At 42.6% G+C, this 15126-nt stretch overlaps 1 protein-coding gene across 3 annotated transcripts in view; it reads right to left on the minus strand.

Annotated features, from left to right (window-relative positions):
• CNTNAP4 (contactin associated protein family member 4) overlaps positions 1 to 15126 on the minus strand; it is a 250473-nt gene that overhangs the window by 155247 nt on the left and 80100 nt on the right. For all 3 annotated transcript variants that reach the window (XM_088652650.1, XM_088652651.1, XM_060280113.2), the window contains exon 3: positions 7892 to 8085. In XM_088652650.1, coding sequence (XP_088508776.1) covers positions 7892 to 8085 — 194 coding nt within the window. The remainder of the gene's footprint in view (positions 1 to 7891; positions 8086 to 15126) is intronic.

Raw genomic sequence — 15126 nt, forward strand, 5'->3', positions numbered from 1 at the left:
CTCATGCGGGAGGTGCGCGGGGAGGCGACGGGGGGGGGGGAGAAGCGCTTCTTCCCCCCCCCGTCGCCTCCCTGCGCACCTCCCGCATGAGATGGGGCTTCGGAGAAGGTCTCCGAAGCCCCGTCTCATGCGGAAGGTGCGCGACGAGGCGGCGGAGGGGAGAAGTGCTCCTCCCCCCCCGCCGCCTCGCCACGCAGCGCCGACATGGGACGGGGCTCCGGAGACCTTCTCCGAAGCCCCGTCTCATGCAGGAGGTGCGCGGCGAGGCGGCGGGGGGAGAATTGCTTCTCCCCCCGCCGCCTCACCGCGCACCTCCCGCATGAGATGGGGCTTCGGATACCTTCTCCGAAGCTCCGTCCCATGCCGGCGCTGCGTGGCGAGGCGACGGGGGGGGAGCGCTTCTCCCCCCCCGCCGCCTCGCTGCGCACCTCCCACATGAGACGGGGCTTCAGAGACCTTCTCCGAAGCTCCATCCCATGCCGGCGCTGCACGAGAGCAGCATTCTAGCGCCCGTTTTTAAACGGGCTTAATTCCACTAGTATTTAATGTTTTATTATGTTTTTATATATGTTGGAAGCCGCCCCGAGTGGCTGGGGCAACCCAGTCAGATGTGTGGGGTATAAATAGTAAAATTATCATTATGGAATGGGACGTCCCTATTTTCATCAGAGAAATGTTGGAGGGTATGTACTGATGTCCCCATAGCTGTCCTCCCCCACTGAAACCCCTCCTATTGCTACGTGCCCTCTGTCTTTGAGCTCTTTGCTCTCCTACTTTTAAGGCTCGCCGGGTTCTGGGAGATGGGGGGTCTGGGATGCTTTCTAGTGATCCCGTGTCAGCCAGCTGCCGCTCCGGTTCTGCCTCCTCCTCTCCCATGATTTCCCAGCTTTTCGCCTCATCTGTCTCTGAGCTGTGAGTTCCCTCAAACCCCTGTTGTAAATCTATACTGTCTTCCTCTTCCTCCCCCTGGAAGGGTCAGGATGGGGAGGCAGTCTCCTCCATTCCTCCTCTGCCCAGTCCCTGACATTACAACATTTTAGAGACAAAACAAAATGATAAAGAGGCTAAGGTACAGAGGGAGACCAGAAAAGAATTAGAAATATTTTAACTCACCCAGATTTAAAATTTTATATGTAAGAAAATGCAGAGTATAAAACCACTAATAAAAATGAATTTTGTTGGTATAACTGGAGGAATACAAACAACAAATAATATGCTCTGTTGGAAGTATTAGAAATGCAATTTAATTCCATAGAATGTATGTAATGCTGGTGAACATAGACTGGTCCACTCCCTTAAATTACACTGAAGTGGCTTAAAATAACCTAGAGAACAACATGCCCTAGCATTACATACAAGAAAGTGCAAGTGTTTCTCAAATTGTGTCTGTGGGAGGGAAATAGGGTAACAAAATAGTGAGAAATATGTTATGTGTGTGCTCTTTCAAGATCTCAATTATTCCAAGGAGGAATTCTTGGTGGGTTGTACGCTATGCTATATACACACAGACTTGTACTTCTGGCAATAGTTTGTCAACAGAACCACAAAACTAAAGTAGTACAGTGGTACTTTGGTTCTCAAATGCCTTGGTACTCAAACAACTTGGAACCCAAACACTGCAAACCCCAAAAGTGTTCCAGTTTGCGAACTTTTTGCAGAAGCTGAACGTGCTCCGTTTTGAGTGTTAAACTCCCGATTTGAGTGCCACACTTCTGTTTGGAGTGTTACGCTGAGGTCTGTCTGTTTTTGCTATTTATTTTGTGTTTTTGTTTTTGCGGCTCTTTTTTGTTTGTTTTTGTGACTGTGTGGAATCCAGTTCAGCTACTGATTGATTGATTGATTGTGTGACTGCAGTACATGGTTTATTGCTTTCATTTTATGGATCAATGGGCTCGTTAGATAGTAAAATTCATGTTAAATTGCTGTTTTACGGGCTGTTTTTAAAAGTCTGGAACGGATTAATCCATTTTGCATTACTTTCTATGGGGAAGCGTGCCTTGGTTTTGGAACGCTTTGGTTTTGGAATGGACTTCCGGAACGGATTAAGTTTGAGAATCAAGGTACCACTGTAATAAGAAGCTGTAAAAGAGCAATTGTCCAGCTATATTGATAGCTTTTAACTATAGAAATTTGTGCAGTGATTTGTGCTGCTGTAGGAAACCGGTAACCACTAAAATCAAAGACACATCTGGCATTATCTGGCTAATCGGACAACTAGCACATTCATCTGTGATAAGGAATGGATAGCTCCAAATGATTCTTAGGAAGCCTTTGAAGGAGGTTGAAGGGAACTGATAAGGTGGGAGGAGTAAGTTGTTATATAAACTACACCTGCTGAAATTTCCTCTTCTAGAACAATTAAAGGTGTAGGGCCCTCTCCTTCTCTGCATCTGACTACCACAGCAACTGGCCCTCAGGAAAGTAAGGAGAAAGTAATAGCTGTTCAGAGCTACCTGGCCGCTCGGATAATTTCTATATAGAGTGGCTTCTTTCCGACGCTAACTCTAATGTGTCAGCGAAGGTAGCCAAATTCTGTGCTAGAGTCATAAAAATTCGGTCTAATCTAACTAGCAGTGTCCAAATAGCTTCAGAACATCTTCAGGACTAGCTAAAGAGGACCCAGTGTTATTAATTGCTGTAGTCTACCTCCCTAAGTAGTAACACTCCTTTTAATCAGTTTCCTTTTAAACAATTGTTAAAACCTATATTTATTGCCTATTTTTAGATTATTACTGTTTTTCTTTTATTGTTTTATGTATTGCATATTTATGTGTGCTGGTCAAGAACCGTAATAAATCAATCAATCAGTAATAGCTGTTCCCACATTAGTGAAAAGCTAAGGCCAGGATAGGGTGCCAATATTCGAAACCAGTCCTGTCCTCATTCCAACAGTAAGACCCTGCAGCTCCTATTATTGGACGCCGAATTCAGGAGAGTATTCTCCATAATCAATACCTCTTTAACGGAATTAACAGGGGAAAAACATATAAAGTTAATTTGAGCTGAGTTAATCTCTTGCAAAGATTAAATGAATCCCCTTTAGAAGGGCAAAGTCTTGTACAAAAATATGCATTTTTATCATTAAGTACAGCTGCTGCACCAGAAAATTGGAGGCTGGTCAAAAGTATTCAGACTGAAAAGATACAGAGGCTGGTCCCAAGAATTATAGATTGGCAAATCATTTTCCATTACCATGAATAATAGTTGAGGGAATGGTTAGGTGTAGTACTGAGATGGACAGTTACAAATGATAAAGAAATTCAGCCCAGATTGGTAGAAAAAACTACCTCTGACAAATGTTTCAGTGGGAACCTGTTAATAAAATATAGCAAAACAGAAAATATGTTCCTAATTATTCTCTTTAAAAAATGTAATATGCACTTAGAATAAGAGGGTAATGAATCCTAGAATGCACTCAGTATTGAATGCAAATGTTTCCTTTTTACTGACACTCACATCAATATTTCAATTTAATAATGTCTACATAAATGATAATTGTTTTATCCAAAATACATATGATATCCAGAGAAAGATATTGCTTGCATAATACGATTCACAACCTAACTATGACCTTACATCCTTCATACAGGACAGAGAACAATGTCGCTTCAATGAACCATCTGTGCGCCATTTTCAGGTAGCAAGGCCATGTGCATCAGAAGCTGTTGAATTAACTTCTATTGCCCCACTTTCCAAAAGAATGTATGTAAATTGTGTGCAGTTTTACTGTAATATACACATTGTTCAGTATATCCCCTTTAAAAAAAACACACACAACAATATGTATGTACATTTTTACCTAAAATACATATTTTTGTGCCTCTTTTTCCAGACCAAAACTGCATCACAAAAACTGAAGAAGTGCAGGATTTGACTGATAGCTGCATTCTGATCAGCAAGTTCTGGAACATCGAATTGGCTCAGTTCACTGTGAAAAGTGGACCGGATGAATTTCTCCCCATCCCTATTCACAGGTCCTCATCTTAGACATCGAAGAGTTGTGTCAGGTTTAAGTGCCTCTGGAGATATGCTCTCTGGATTAATGATTTATTCATTTACTAAAAAGTCACACTAGAATTTCAAAAAAAAATTAAAATCCTAATATGTATATATAACAAACAAAATAAACTAAACTATGCTGTTACACATCAAGGTGTGATGTGTTCACTGGTTGTGGAGCAAGCAAGGATTTGGGCTAGCCTTGTGCTTATTGCAAACTAATGCAATGTCTACTCAGAAGGAAGTTCCATTGAATTCAGGGGGCTAACTCCCATGGGATGAACTCATCAAAGGGATTTATTCCCAGGTAAATGGGATTAGCACTGATGTCTTACTTACTGAGCAATATGTAAGATATCAGCAAATTTTTCCAGTTTGATTCAGCCAGTGTAGGGCAAAGTGCCTAGAGTTCTGGACTAGGACTAGTGGTAACATCTGAGGACAAATCTACACCTGGTCATAAAGTTTACTTGGGCCAGTCAATACCTCTTTCTCTAACCTACTTCTAAGTGATGTTGCAAGAATAAAATGGGAGGCAGAGAACCATGTATGACACCTTGAGCTCCAGCCATGGCAGGCGGAATTTAAGTATTGATAACTAAATAGATCATTGACAACAGTTGCAGATGTCTTCCAATCAAGTTGGCCTAACAAGAGGAAATGTTTTAATCTCATTGTTTTTATAATGTGGGCCTTTGATTGTAAATTTTAATTTGTAATGACTTCAGTTTGCTGCTTTTATCTATTTAACCAATTGTGTTCATTCTACATAAAACCTCTTCTGAAAATTGGTTGTAATTTTAATGCTTCAATTCCTCACTGAAAATTTATTGGATTATAAACTAATCTGGTCAATGACTGAATATAAACACACCCCTAAAAGCACTTACACCATCATACTGTCAGAGATTAACCAGCTTTAACAACACGCATAAGAAACAGGTTTATTGCTCCTCATAAGCCTCAAGGCTGCTATATTTTCCGCAGAATTCAAAATCTAACTAAATGACCTATGCATAAGATCGTGATAGCAAGTGGCTAAGCAGTCACACTAAGCTGTTCAAGCCCTGAATTAGATAAAAGTAGGACACAAAACCTTGAAAGAAAATTGATTTAATATGCTGTCATGTAGGGTTGTATCTTATGTTATATGAGCAATATGCAGTTTGCACAACCAATCTTTCACTTTCCTTGAAAAGACTCTCCAAAGAAACTTAGGTAGCCTCAGAAAAATAGGATAAATTGTCTAAAATTCAGGAATGCCTATTTCAGCCAAAGAGTATTGGTTCTAGGCAAAGGCCAATCTAGTCTAGCATCCTGTTATCACAGTGGCCAAGCAGATGCCAAAATAATGCTTGCAAGCAGGTCATGAGATTTCCTCTCTCTACTACGGTACAGCTCCCACAATGTTCAGTAAGTGTACCTGACCACCTGGAGAGGTTTTTCAGGGCTACAGGACAGAATATAGGAAGGGGAAGACTGGTTGCATGAACTGTGTCTTCTGCTTGCCAATCACTGGATACAAACCACTATATTGAAAAGTGACTCTGCCTTTCAAGCAGACTATCACAGCAGCAATGGCATTCCCACCACCATGGGCCTGAATTTTCACCACCACCACCCCTACCTGCAGGAGATTCCTAAAGGAATTTCCCATGGTGAGGGAGCAAGGTCACCAATCACGAAGGAGCAGACCTGGCAAGTTTAGGGTCACTCTGTCCTGTTTCTGCTCTGCACTAAAGGCGGAAAGTTCAGGTATAAAGATAACTCAATCAGTGGGCTTCTCTGCATATGGATTTCCAATAGCAGAGGGCCATCTCTTCCACCTTCCATCCTTCAGAACAGAGCAGAGGCATGTAGGAGCACCCTAAGAAGGTGAACGCAAACTTCAGCAAACCAAAACTCACTTTCCTAGTAATAAGGGAATGCTTTGAAGGCTTCTGGATCCAGCAACCAAAGACCCAACTCCACACAATAACTCAACGTCATTATCAGACCTTCCTGATTCTCCTACTACAGCTGCTTTAGCAGAGGGGAACAGCAAACATTCATTATAGATAATTTTTTAGCAATAGCAATAGGATATTCAAAATGTATATTATATGTGTATTGGCAAGAGATACTGAAAAATGCATATAGTGGTCACATAAAAAGAAAACAAACTGAAGTGTTTGTTTTCTTTTTATGAGACCACTATATGCATTTTTCAGTATGCATACAAAATGATAGGGTAGAGAAGTTTTTAAAAAAAATATTATCACACGATCTACCCTTTCATATTACTGTAATATACCCATTGTTCAGTGCATCCCCTTTTAAAAACACACACAATATGTGCGTATCATTTTTTCATATTTCACATTTATCATATTATAAAAATGATAGGGTAGAGAAATTTTACACTGCTAAGAATTAGGAATACTAATGATTACATGGTACATCAATGCCTTAAATCGGGTCCTTCCTGTAAGAGAGGGCACGCGTTGTGGTGGGTCTCAACAACCAGGTCTAGGTGTTGGGGTGTGGACAATTGGAACAGCCACAACACCCTATTGGTGGTCCATCTGACGGGGTGCAATTGAGCTGAGGGCATGCCAGTCAAAGAGTCAGATGGACCTCTACTTATAGCGCTGAATGTGCCGTAGAGAGCCTCCTTCTCCAGCATAGTGCATCAGAACACCCGCCCACCTCTCCCTACTTGACCTTGCTATGCCGTCGTGAGTCATCTGCCGTTGTTGCAGGGGCACGGCAGGAATTTTCCTCACTTGGCTGATTGGCTGTTGCCACTTGGGTTTCGCCTGCCGCGTAGCGATTTGTCACAACTTGTAAGGTTGGTGGATAGGCTCTGATTCATGTTGATAGGGGTGGAATGATCCCTTACCACCCTATCCGCAGGTATTCCTCTTAAAGGAATCCATTGGACTTATGGCTGGTATTCCCCCAAGCGGGGTTGCCCTCTCCACATTTCTGGGCACACATGGGGAAACAGGGTCTGGCTGGCAAGCGCCAGTCAGGATCCCTTTCCCAGGTGTGGACCTGTTGCTGACTCAAGGTGCATCCTGAGTCAGTGCTACCCTAGGTAGCTTTTGGAACCAGAGCCTATGCAACCACTCACTTGATTCGTAATCAATAAAGTTGTGGCCTAAATTCTGCCAAAAATGAAACCAAAAATATGAGTCATGTCTGAATTCATTTCTAGGCCTGGGTTACAGGGTCTCCACACGCAAATAAATCAACATACTAATAAATGGGGTTCAGATAATATCTTCTTGGGGTCCTTGGCATACGTCACATTCCTAAATGTGTCTACTCAGAACTAAGCCCCACTGAGTAAAATGTGAATTACTTCAAAAGAAGTATATAGGATTCCAGCTATAATGTATATAAAGCTTTATGTATATTTTATATATTGTGTGCTGCAAGCACAAAATCGTATGTGCTCTTATAGGCATCCGCATAGTTCATTGGCCAATGTTGCATAAACCTAGTTTCACTGAACTTTGGCTTTGAGTTTTGAAAACATCAAGATTTATATTTATTTTCTAATGTTTTAGACTAAATTCACTACACACCCAAAATAGGCCTTGTGAGAAAACAGTAAAGTTATTTTCTTTCTTTCCAAGTCACAACAAGACTTAAAAAAGTAAAATAATAATATGCAAATGGCAATATAAATCTTACATATTTCCCAGGGGAAATAAAGTATTTGTTAACTGAACAAAAGGTAGAACTCTATCCAATCTATATCTTACAGAGGGAGATTCACCTCTGTTTACTCAGAAATTTCAAACTTCCCATGTAAAATAGCCTGATGAAAAATGGCGCAGAAATGCACACAAATGTGATTACCATACGGAAAACATCAGTGGTGCTTCTCACTAACAGACCATACCCAAATGCTTTCCTCTTGACGATATTGCTTCCAGTTCCTTCCACTGTCACTAAACATCAGGAGGTAGCTTGTTACCCAGTCGGAACTCCCATATCCACCTTGGGTAGCCACTGCGGTAATTTCAGTTCTCTCGCCAAGATCGATTTGCAGCCATTGATATTTATTTGATATGAGTGGAGTCCAGCCACCAGCACCTTTAGTGTTAAATAGAAGAGGGAAAAGATTGGAAGGAGAAATTAGTTCAGAGTGGAAGAATGGAAATTTTTATATCTATCTATCTATCTATCTATCTATCTATCTATCTATCTATCATCTATCTATCTATCTATCTATCTATCTATCTATCTATCTATCTATCTATCTATACACATACACACAAAACCTCAAGGAAAACTGTAGTTGACACAAAACTGAACTGCTGATTGAAACTTGTATATATACAGAAACCTATCTCCATAAAAAGGTGATATAAGGGACGCGGGTGGTGCTGTAGTCTAAGCCAGTGTTTCTCAACCAGTGTGCCTCCAGATGTTTTGGGACTACAACTCCCATCATTCCTGACCACTGGTCTTGCTAGCTAGGGATGATGGGAGTTGTAGTCCCAAAACATCTGGAGGCACACTGGTTGAGAAACACTGGTCTAAGCCACTAAGCCTCTTGGGCTTGCTGATCAGAAGGTTGGAGGTTCGAATCCCTGTGACGGGGTGAGCTCCCATTGCTCTGTCCCAGCTCCTGCCAACCTAGCAGTTGGCAGGACTGAAAGCAAGATGAGCATCGCAACCCCACAGTCGCCTTTGACTGGACTTAACCCTCTCCAGGGTTTGTTTAGCTTTTAGCTTATACAGTGGTGCCTTGGTTTGCAACTATAATCCGTTCCAGAGGTTCATTCCAAAACAGGTTGTAATCCAAGGTGCGCTTTCGCCAATGGGGCCTCCAATTTTTTTTTTGTTCGTAATAATAATTAAAAAATGGGTTGTAATCCAAAAAAAAAAGGTTGCAAACTGGGACACGCATTTCTGGGTTTCACGTGTTTGTAATCCAAAACATATGCAAACCAAGACGTATGCAAACCAAGGTACTACAAATGGATTGCCAGAAGGTCAGAAAAACAGTATTTTGAACATTGTACCTAGGCAAGGCTAGACCAGCTATTCTTAAAAGTTTGCCAAAGAAGCTCTGATTAAAAGTATTCTGCGCCCCCCCCCCATGAGAACGAGCCCTGTTGTACTGTTCATTTAAACCCAAACTAGGCCCTTGCTTCTCATTTGCTTTAAGGAGAAACATTTTTGAATGGATTCAAAAAAAGCAAAGCCACTGCACATTGCTGGGAGTTTTCTTTGTTGTTCTCCCCTCCAGCTTCTAGAGACTGAAACGGAAGTTGATTTCTCTGCCAAGTCAGGAATATTAGTTCTGCCAACTGACAAACGTAACAGCTGTGCTCAGATATAACAATAAGCCATTGTTTATCATTATGAGAACAAGCTACAGTGAGCCCCGAGCTTGCAGACTCCTGCTTCTTTATCGTTCCCCACCATGGCTACAAGAAGAAGAGTGGAAGCTTCTATTTCCACTTTAGATAAACTATAGTGTTTTTAGTTTCATAAACAGTGGCTTGAAATTGGCCATTGTAGCCTGACCTCCGTAGTTCATGCATTGGCAACTTCATGACTGGATTACTGCACTGTGCTCTGTTTGGGGCTGCCCTTGGCTTGGTCTGGAAGCTCAGGTTGGGAGCACGTGGCCAGCTACTGCTGAGCCAGGTTCAAGTTCCTCAACTTTCTCTCCCAGGGCTCTTCAGATTGGAGTGTAAGCATTAAATGCCCCCCCATCCCCGCTAAGCAACACACAACTGCAAAGACTCTAACACATTTATATACAGTGGTACCTCGGGTTACAAACACTTCAGGTTACAAACTCAGCTAACCCGGAAGTAGTTGCTCCAGGTTGTGAACTTTGCCCCAGGATGAGAACGGAAATTGTGCACCAGTGGTGTGCATAGCTGCTAAGTCTCCCGTATTCCCCGGGAAATCCCCGTTTTTCCAGCTGTTCCTAGCTGAAAAAAAATGGATTTTTTGTTTTGTTTTCCCCCGGGTTATTCTGGTGCGGCGGCCATTTTAGAACTGGGCGGCGCATGCTCAGAAGCGACTTTTGATGCTGCTCTGCCCAGTTCCAAAATGGCTGCAGTGCGACTTCTGGCGCGGCGCCCATTTTGGAACTGGGCAAAGCAGCATCAAAAGTCACTTCTGAGCATGCTCCGCCCAGTTCCAAAATGGCGGCAGCGCTACTTCCGGTCTGCTACTTCCGCCCGGTCCCTTATTTCTCTGACAGCAACTTGGCAGGTATGGTGGTGTGGCGGCAGCAGGAGGCCCCATTAGCTAAAGAGTTACCTTAGGTCAAGAACGGTTTCGGGTTAAGAACGGACCTCCGGAACGAATTAAGTTCGGAACCTGAGGTACCACTGTAGTTACTCAGTTGTGATCATAATAAGCAACATCATATCTAAGAAAGATCAGACATTTGTGTGGAGATAGATCTGGAATAGTTTCCATGTAAAAACAATAAGTCACATCTCAACATATGTTGTAAAAATATCCTGAGCTTGTACTTGGGGGTAACCCTATATCGTTGTAAGCAATTTTAATGAAAGTTACACACGGAGGATAACATTAAATAAGTGAAGAGATGTCCCCTCTTTGTTAAAAATAAATAGAAATGTCACGAAGCAGCTCTTCCCAAGCACGCTATGCCTTTGATGAGGTACCAGAATTGCTTTTGGATGCTTTTTAAAGGTGAAAGCTATTTAAAAGAGGAAAACCCATTTAAAGGTGAAGTACTATGGCAACTTGGTTCAGGTAAAGTATTCGGTTTCTGAAGTATTGGGAGCTCTTCGAGATACTTCATCTCTAAAATATGCCACACATTTCTCTCTCTTTCTAAGGCAGAAGTAATCACTTCATTTGGCCTACGTTCCCCTTGAACGTGCTCCTCCCTTTTACATCAAAGGATCATAATTCACATAGAGTCTGCGAGGAGTGCATTTGCATAATGTGTATTCAAATAAAAAGGTCCTTCTTTCAAGTTGCAAGCTGACTGCACTGCCTCACTGTCTTGCAGTTAAAGATGTGCGGTGCAAACCTGTGCATGTCTACTTGAATGTAAGTCCTGCTGAGTTACTCCCAGGTAAGGGTGGATAGGATTGCAGCCTTAAATACAGACTTAATGGCAGCATAATGTTCTTCAGAGCTGCATCACTTCTGTCACAACAGAATACAGACAAATCAAATTATTATCTTACTGGGTTTTCCAGAGTGGTAGCCCTATTAATTTTCCCCTTTTCTGGAAAAGGGAGGTTCAGCTGGTTCCTTCATTATACGCCTTTAGACGCCATGCAAAAACATTCCTCTTTACCAAGCCTTCGGCTTCCGATGCCCTTTTGAAATGTGTTGGGGAGAGGGGATTATCAGGTTGTTCTTGTTTCTGTTTTTTATGCATTTTGTGTTTTTATATTGTGATTTTATCTTGTGAACTGCCCTGAGACCTGTGGGTATAGGGTGGTGTACACAGGGCCGACTTACCCATAGGTGCTAGGGGTGCAGGGCACCCAGGCGCCAGGTTCTCAGGGGCGCCAGGCTGAGAGTCCGAGGTCAAGATTTGGAGTCCGGGGATTGAAGAGCGAGTCCAGTTGACAGCTGCTGCTGAGCGGAGCAGAGCCCATCAGAGCACCCCAGGCTTTTCTGCTGCGGGTGCTGACGCAGCCAGCTGGCTCCGCCCTCCTGCACGCCTGGGATTGGCGGGCCATCGAGAGGCCCGCCCAGCACATGCACACTGCTTACACGAGGCACGCAGCTTCCCTCCCAAGCCTCTGCAGGAAATGCTCTCCTCCTGCAGCGGCATGGGAGAGAGTTGTGTGCCTGCCACCCATATGGCTAGAGGGTGCGCAGCTTCGCTCCCAAGCCTCCGCGGGGATTGCTCTCCTCCCTCCACCTGCAGTGGCAGAGAGTTGTGTGCCCCCCCCCCAAGCTCAACAACTGTAAGCTGCCCCCCTAAAAAAGTTCAACAACTCCCCCCCCCAAAAAAATTGGGGGCGCTGGACCGTTTTTCGCACCCCGGCGCTGCATATGCTAAAGACGGCCCTGGGTGTACAAATAATAATAATAATAATAATAATAATAATAATAATAATAATAATAATTTGCTCCAGTAAAGTAACAGCAAATTGATCAAAGTAAACTGGTCCATGCAAACTTATGACATGACAAATCTGTTAATCTTTAAAGTGTCACAATACACTTGGGGAAACAAGTCCCATCAGTGAAAGCCATGCATGAAGCTTGTTCAATGGGACTTCCCCCCTCTCCTCCACTCATCTCCTGGTACCCCCCAAAATGGTTCTGATGAATTGGGAGAAGCACTAGAATCACATATATGGTAGAAGAGGAAGGACCGTTCCATCTGGAAAGCTGCACTGTTTGTTTGTTTGTTTGTTTTTAGTGAATCTAGACTAAAAATTGCTTTTTTCTTCCCATGAATTGTTACCAACAGTAAGTGTTCTGTATCTGGCAAAGGGTTGCACTCAACTAACTTTTGCTCAGAGCAGAGCAACTGAAATTAATAACCATGAGTCATGTAGGTCCCTTAATTACAATGGGTCTAACTCTGAGTAAAAGTTATTTGAATACAACCCACTGTTTCCTATAATACATATATTGGTGATGCTAGATTCATGAATTATGCTCTATTTCTGGGCCTTGGTCGAAACATCTACAATCAATGGTAGACAGAGCTCCAGGGATCATAATTCTCCTTCTGCAGTTAGTAAATGGGGTCACCTCTGTCAGCATCCAGTGAACATTGGCTAGATCAGTGCGACTGAGGACTAAAGAAATTAATAAAAGATCTGTAGAGGCTTAAATAATTGTTTAATCAATAAACACAGTCAAAAGAATGAATAGCTTTCATATAGCCATCAATAACAGCTCCAGGTCAGATGTTCGTAACTGACACATCTGTGATTTACTTCTCAACTGTTTAATAGCCTTGATAGGCAAGTTTTAAAAGAAGACTGTATAATTTATTTTCGTATATTTAGATTCCACCTTTCCTTCAAGGAGTTTTGGGCAACAACCAGATGTTTGACTAACAAATAATGACTGACCCAAGGTCAGTCAGATATATTGAATATATGGAAATAAAACATAAAGGGGATTTCTTGCAAAATTAGGGGATTTTAAAATTAGCAGATGGAAATGCATAGTGCTCCACCCTGTGCACAGGCAAGTGGGGTGTCCGGCAGGGTTGTCATATGTCTAGATTTTCCCAGGCATTACTGGGATTTCAGTGATGGAAATCCACTATTTGACTACTGATTCAAAACCCTAAAATGTTTTTTATAGAATTGACTTTTTATTTCTATTCTCTGTATATCGTATTGTTGTTTTATGGCTATGGCTGATGGCCGATGCAAATAAAGATTCATTCCTTCATTAAGTGATGGAAGTGATGAAAAGTGGCGGTTTTGTCCCACCAACATAACTGAAAGCTTAATATTTTGGGAATTTTCTATTTAAAAAAGGGGGGGTCAACAATTTGTGTCTGGATTTCCACTTCTTGAAAGATGGCAACCCTATGTCAGGTGGGGAGAAGCATGGGAAGAGGCTGGTGGCAGATGAAGAGTCTGGAAGGACTAGGTTGTGCCATGTTGCACACAGCATACCCATAGCAACAAGCTGCTGCTTTTAGGGAACACCTGAAACAGCACATCCCTTTTTGAAGACTGCACAATTAGATATGCATACCATTTTCATTTCACGAAATTCAAAGACGCCTGCTTCTTGGGAGAAAAGCAATGACAAACCTAGACAGCATCTTAAAAAGCAGAGACATCACCTTGCCTACAAAGGTCCGTATAGTCAAAGCTATGGTTTTCCCAGTAGTGATGTATGGAAGTGACAGCTGGACCATAAAGAAGGCTGATCGCCAAAGAATTGATGCTTTTGAATTATGGTGCTGGAGGAGACTCTTGAGAGTCCCATGGACTGCAAGAAGATCAAACCTATTCTGAAGGAAATCAGCTATTCTGGAAGGACAGATCCTGAAGCTGAGGCCACCTCATGAGAAGAGAAGAATCCTTCGAAAAGACCCTGATGTTGGGAAAGATTGAGGGCACTAGGAGAAGGGGACGACAGAGGATGAGATGGTTGGACAGTGTTCTCGAAGCTACGAACATGAGTTTGACCAAACTGCGGGAGGCAGTGGAAGACAGGAGTGTCTGGCGTGCTATGGTCCATGGGGTCATGAAGAGTCGGACACGACTAAACGACTAAACAACAACAACCATTTCCATTTCCTTTTTATTTTTTTATTTTTAATTAATTAATTTTTTTGAGAGGGGGATATGGGCAAATTTCATCCACTGTGTGGAGGCAGGGCAGAAAGGACTTTCCTGCACTCACAAGACAGTATATGGCACACACCCCCATCTTTTAGTACCGTGTGTCCCTCCCAGAGAAGGGTGGTAGGGAAAGAAGCAAGGATCAATTGCTTGTGCTGAGCCATGGGGAAGATGGAGGAAGTGGCAGCTTGCTTCTATTGTTCATTTCAGGGGTCAGCAACCTTTTTCAGCCGTGGGCCGGTCCACCGTCCCTCAGACCATGTGGTGGGCCAGACTATATTTTGAAAATATATATGAATGTATCCCTATGTCCCACAAATAACCCAAAGATGCATTTTAAATAAAAGCACACATCCTACTCATGTTAAAACACAAGGCAGGCCCCACAAATAACCCAGAGATGCATTTTAAATAAAAGAACACATTCTACTCATGTAAAAACACACTGATTCCCGGACTGTCCGTGGGCCAGATTTAGAAGGCGATTGGGCCGGCCTCGGCCCGGGGCCTTAGTTTGCCTACCCCTGGCTTATTCTGTGGCTGTAGATTGCATCTCCTTCATGATATTTGCTCATTTGTGATTCTTTTCTGTTAGTTATTTTATTGTATTCATTCATTTTCAATCTATATTAATTGCTTATTTGAAAATGAAAATGAAAGTGACCTGCAACAAAAGGCTTTACGAAACAAAAGCATCAAAAATAGAAATAAGAATACTGTTGTAGCATTGGGGTGTTTGGGTGTCAACTTTGGGATACAGAGCCGTCTTTCCCATTGGGTTTACTGGCGCATTGCGCCAGGGCGTCGACCTCTCAAGGGCACCCCAGCGAGTGGGGGAGCTGTG

This window comes from Zootoca vivipara, chromosome 10 (genome assembly GCF_965207765.1).
Source record: "Zootoca vivipara chromosome 10, rZooViv2.hap1.1, whole genome shotgun sequence".
NCBI classification, from domain to species: Eukaryota; Metazoa; Chordata; class Lepidosauria; order Squamata; family Lacertidae; genus Zootoca; species Zootoca vivipara.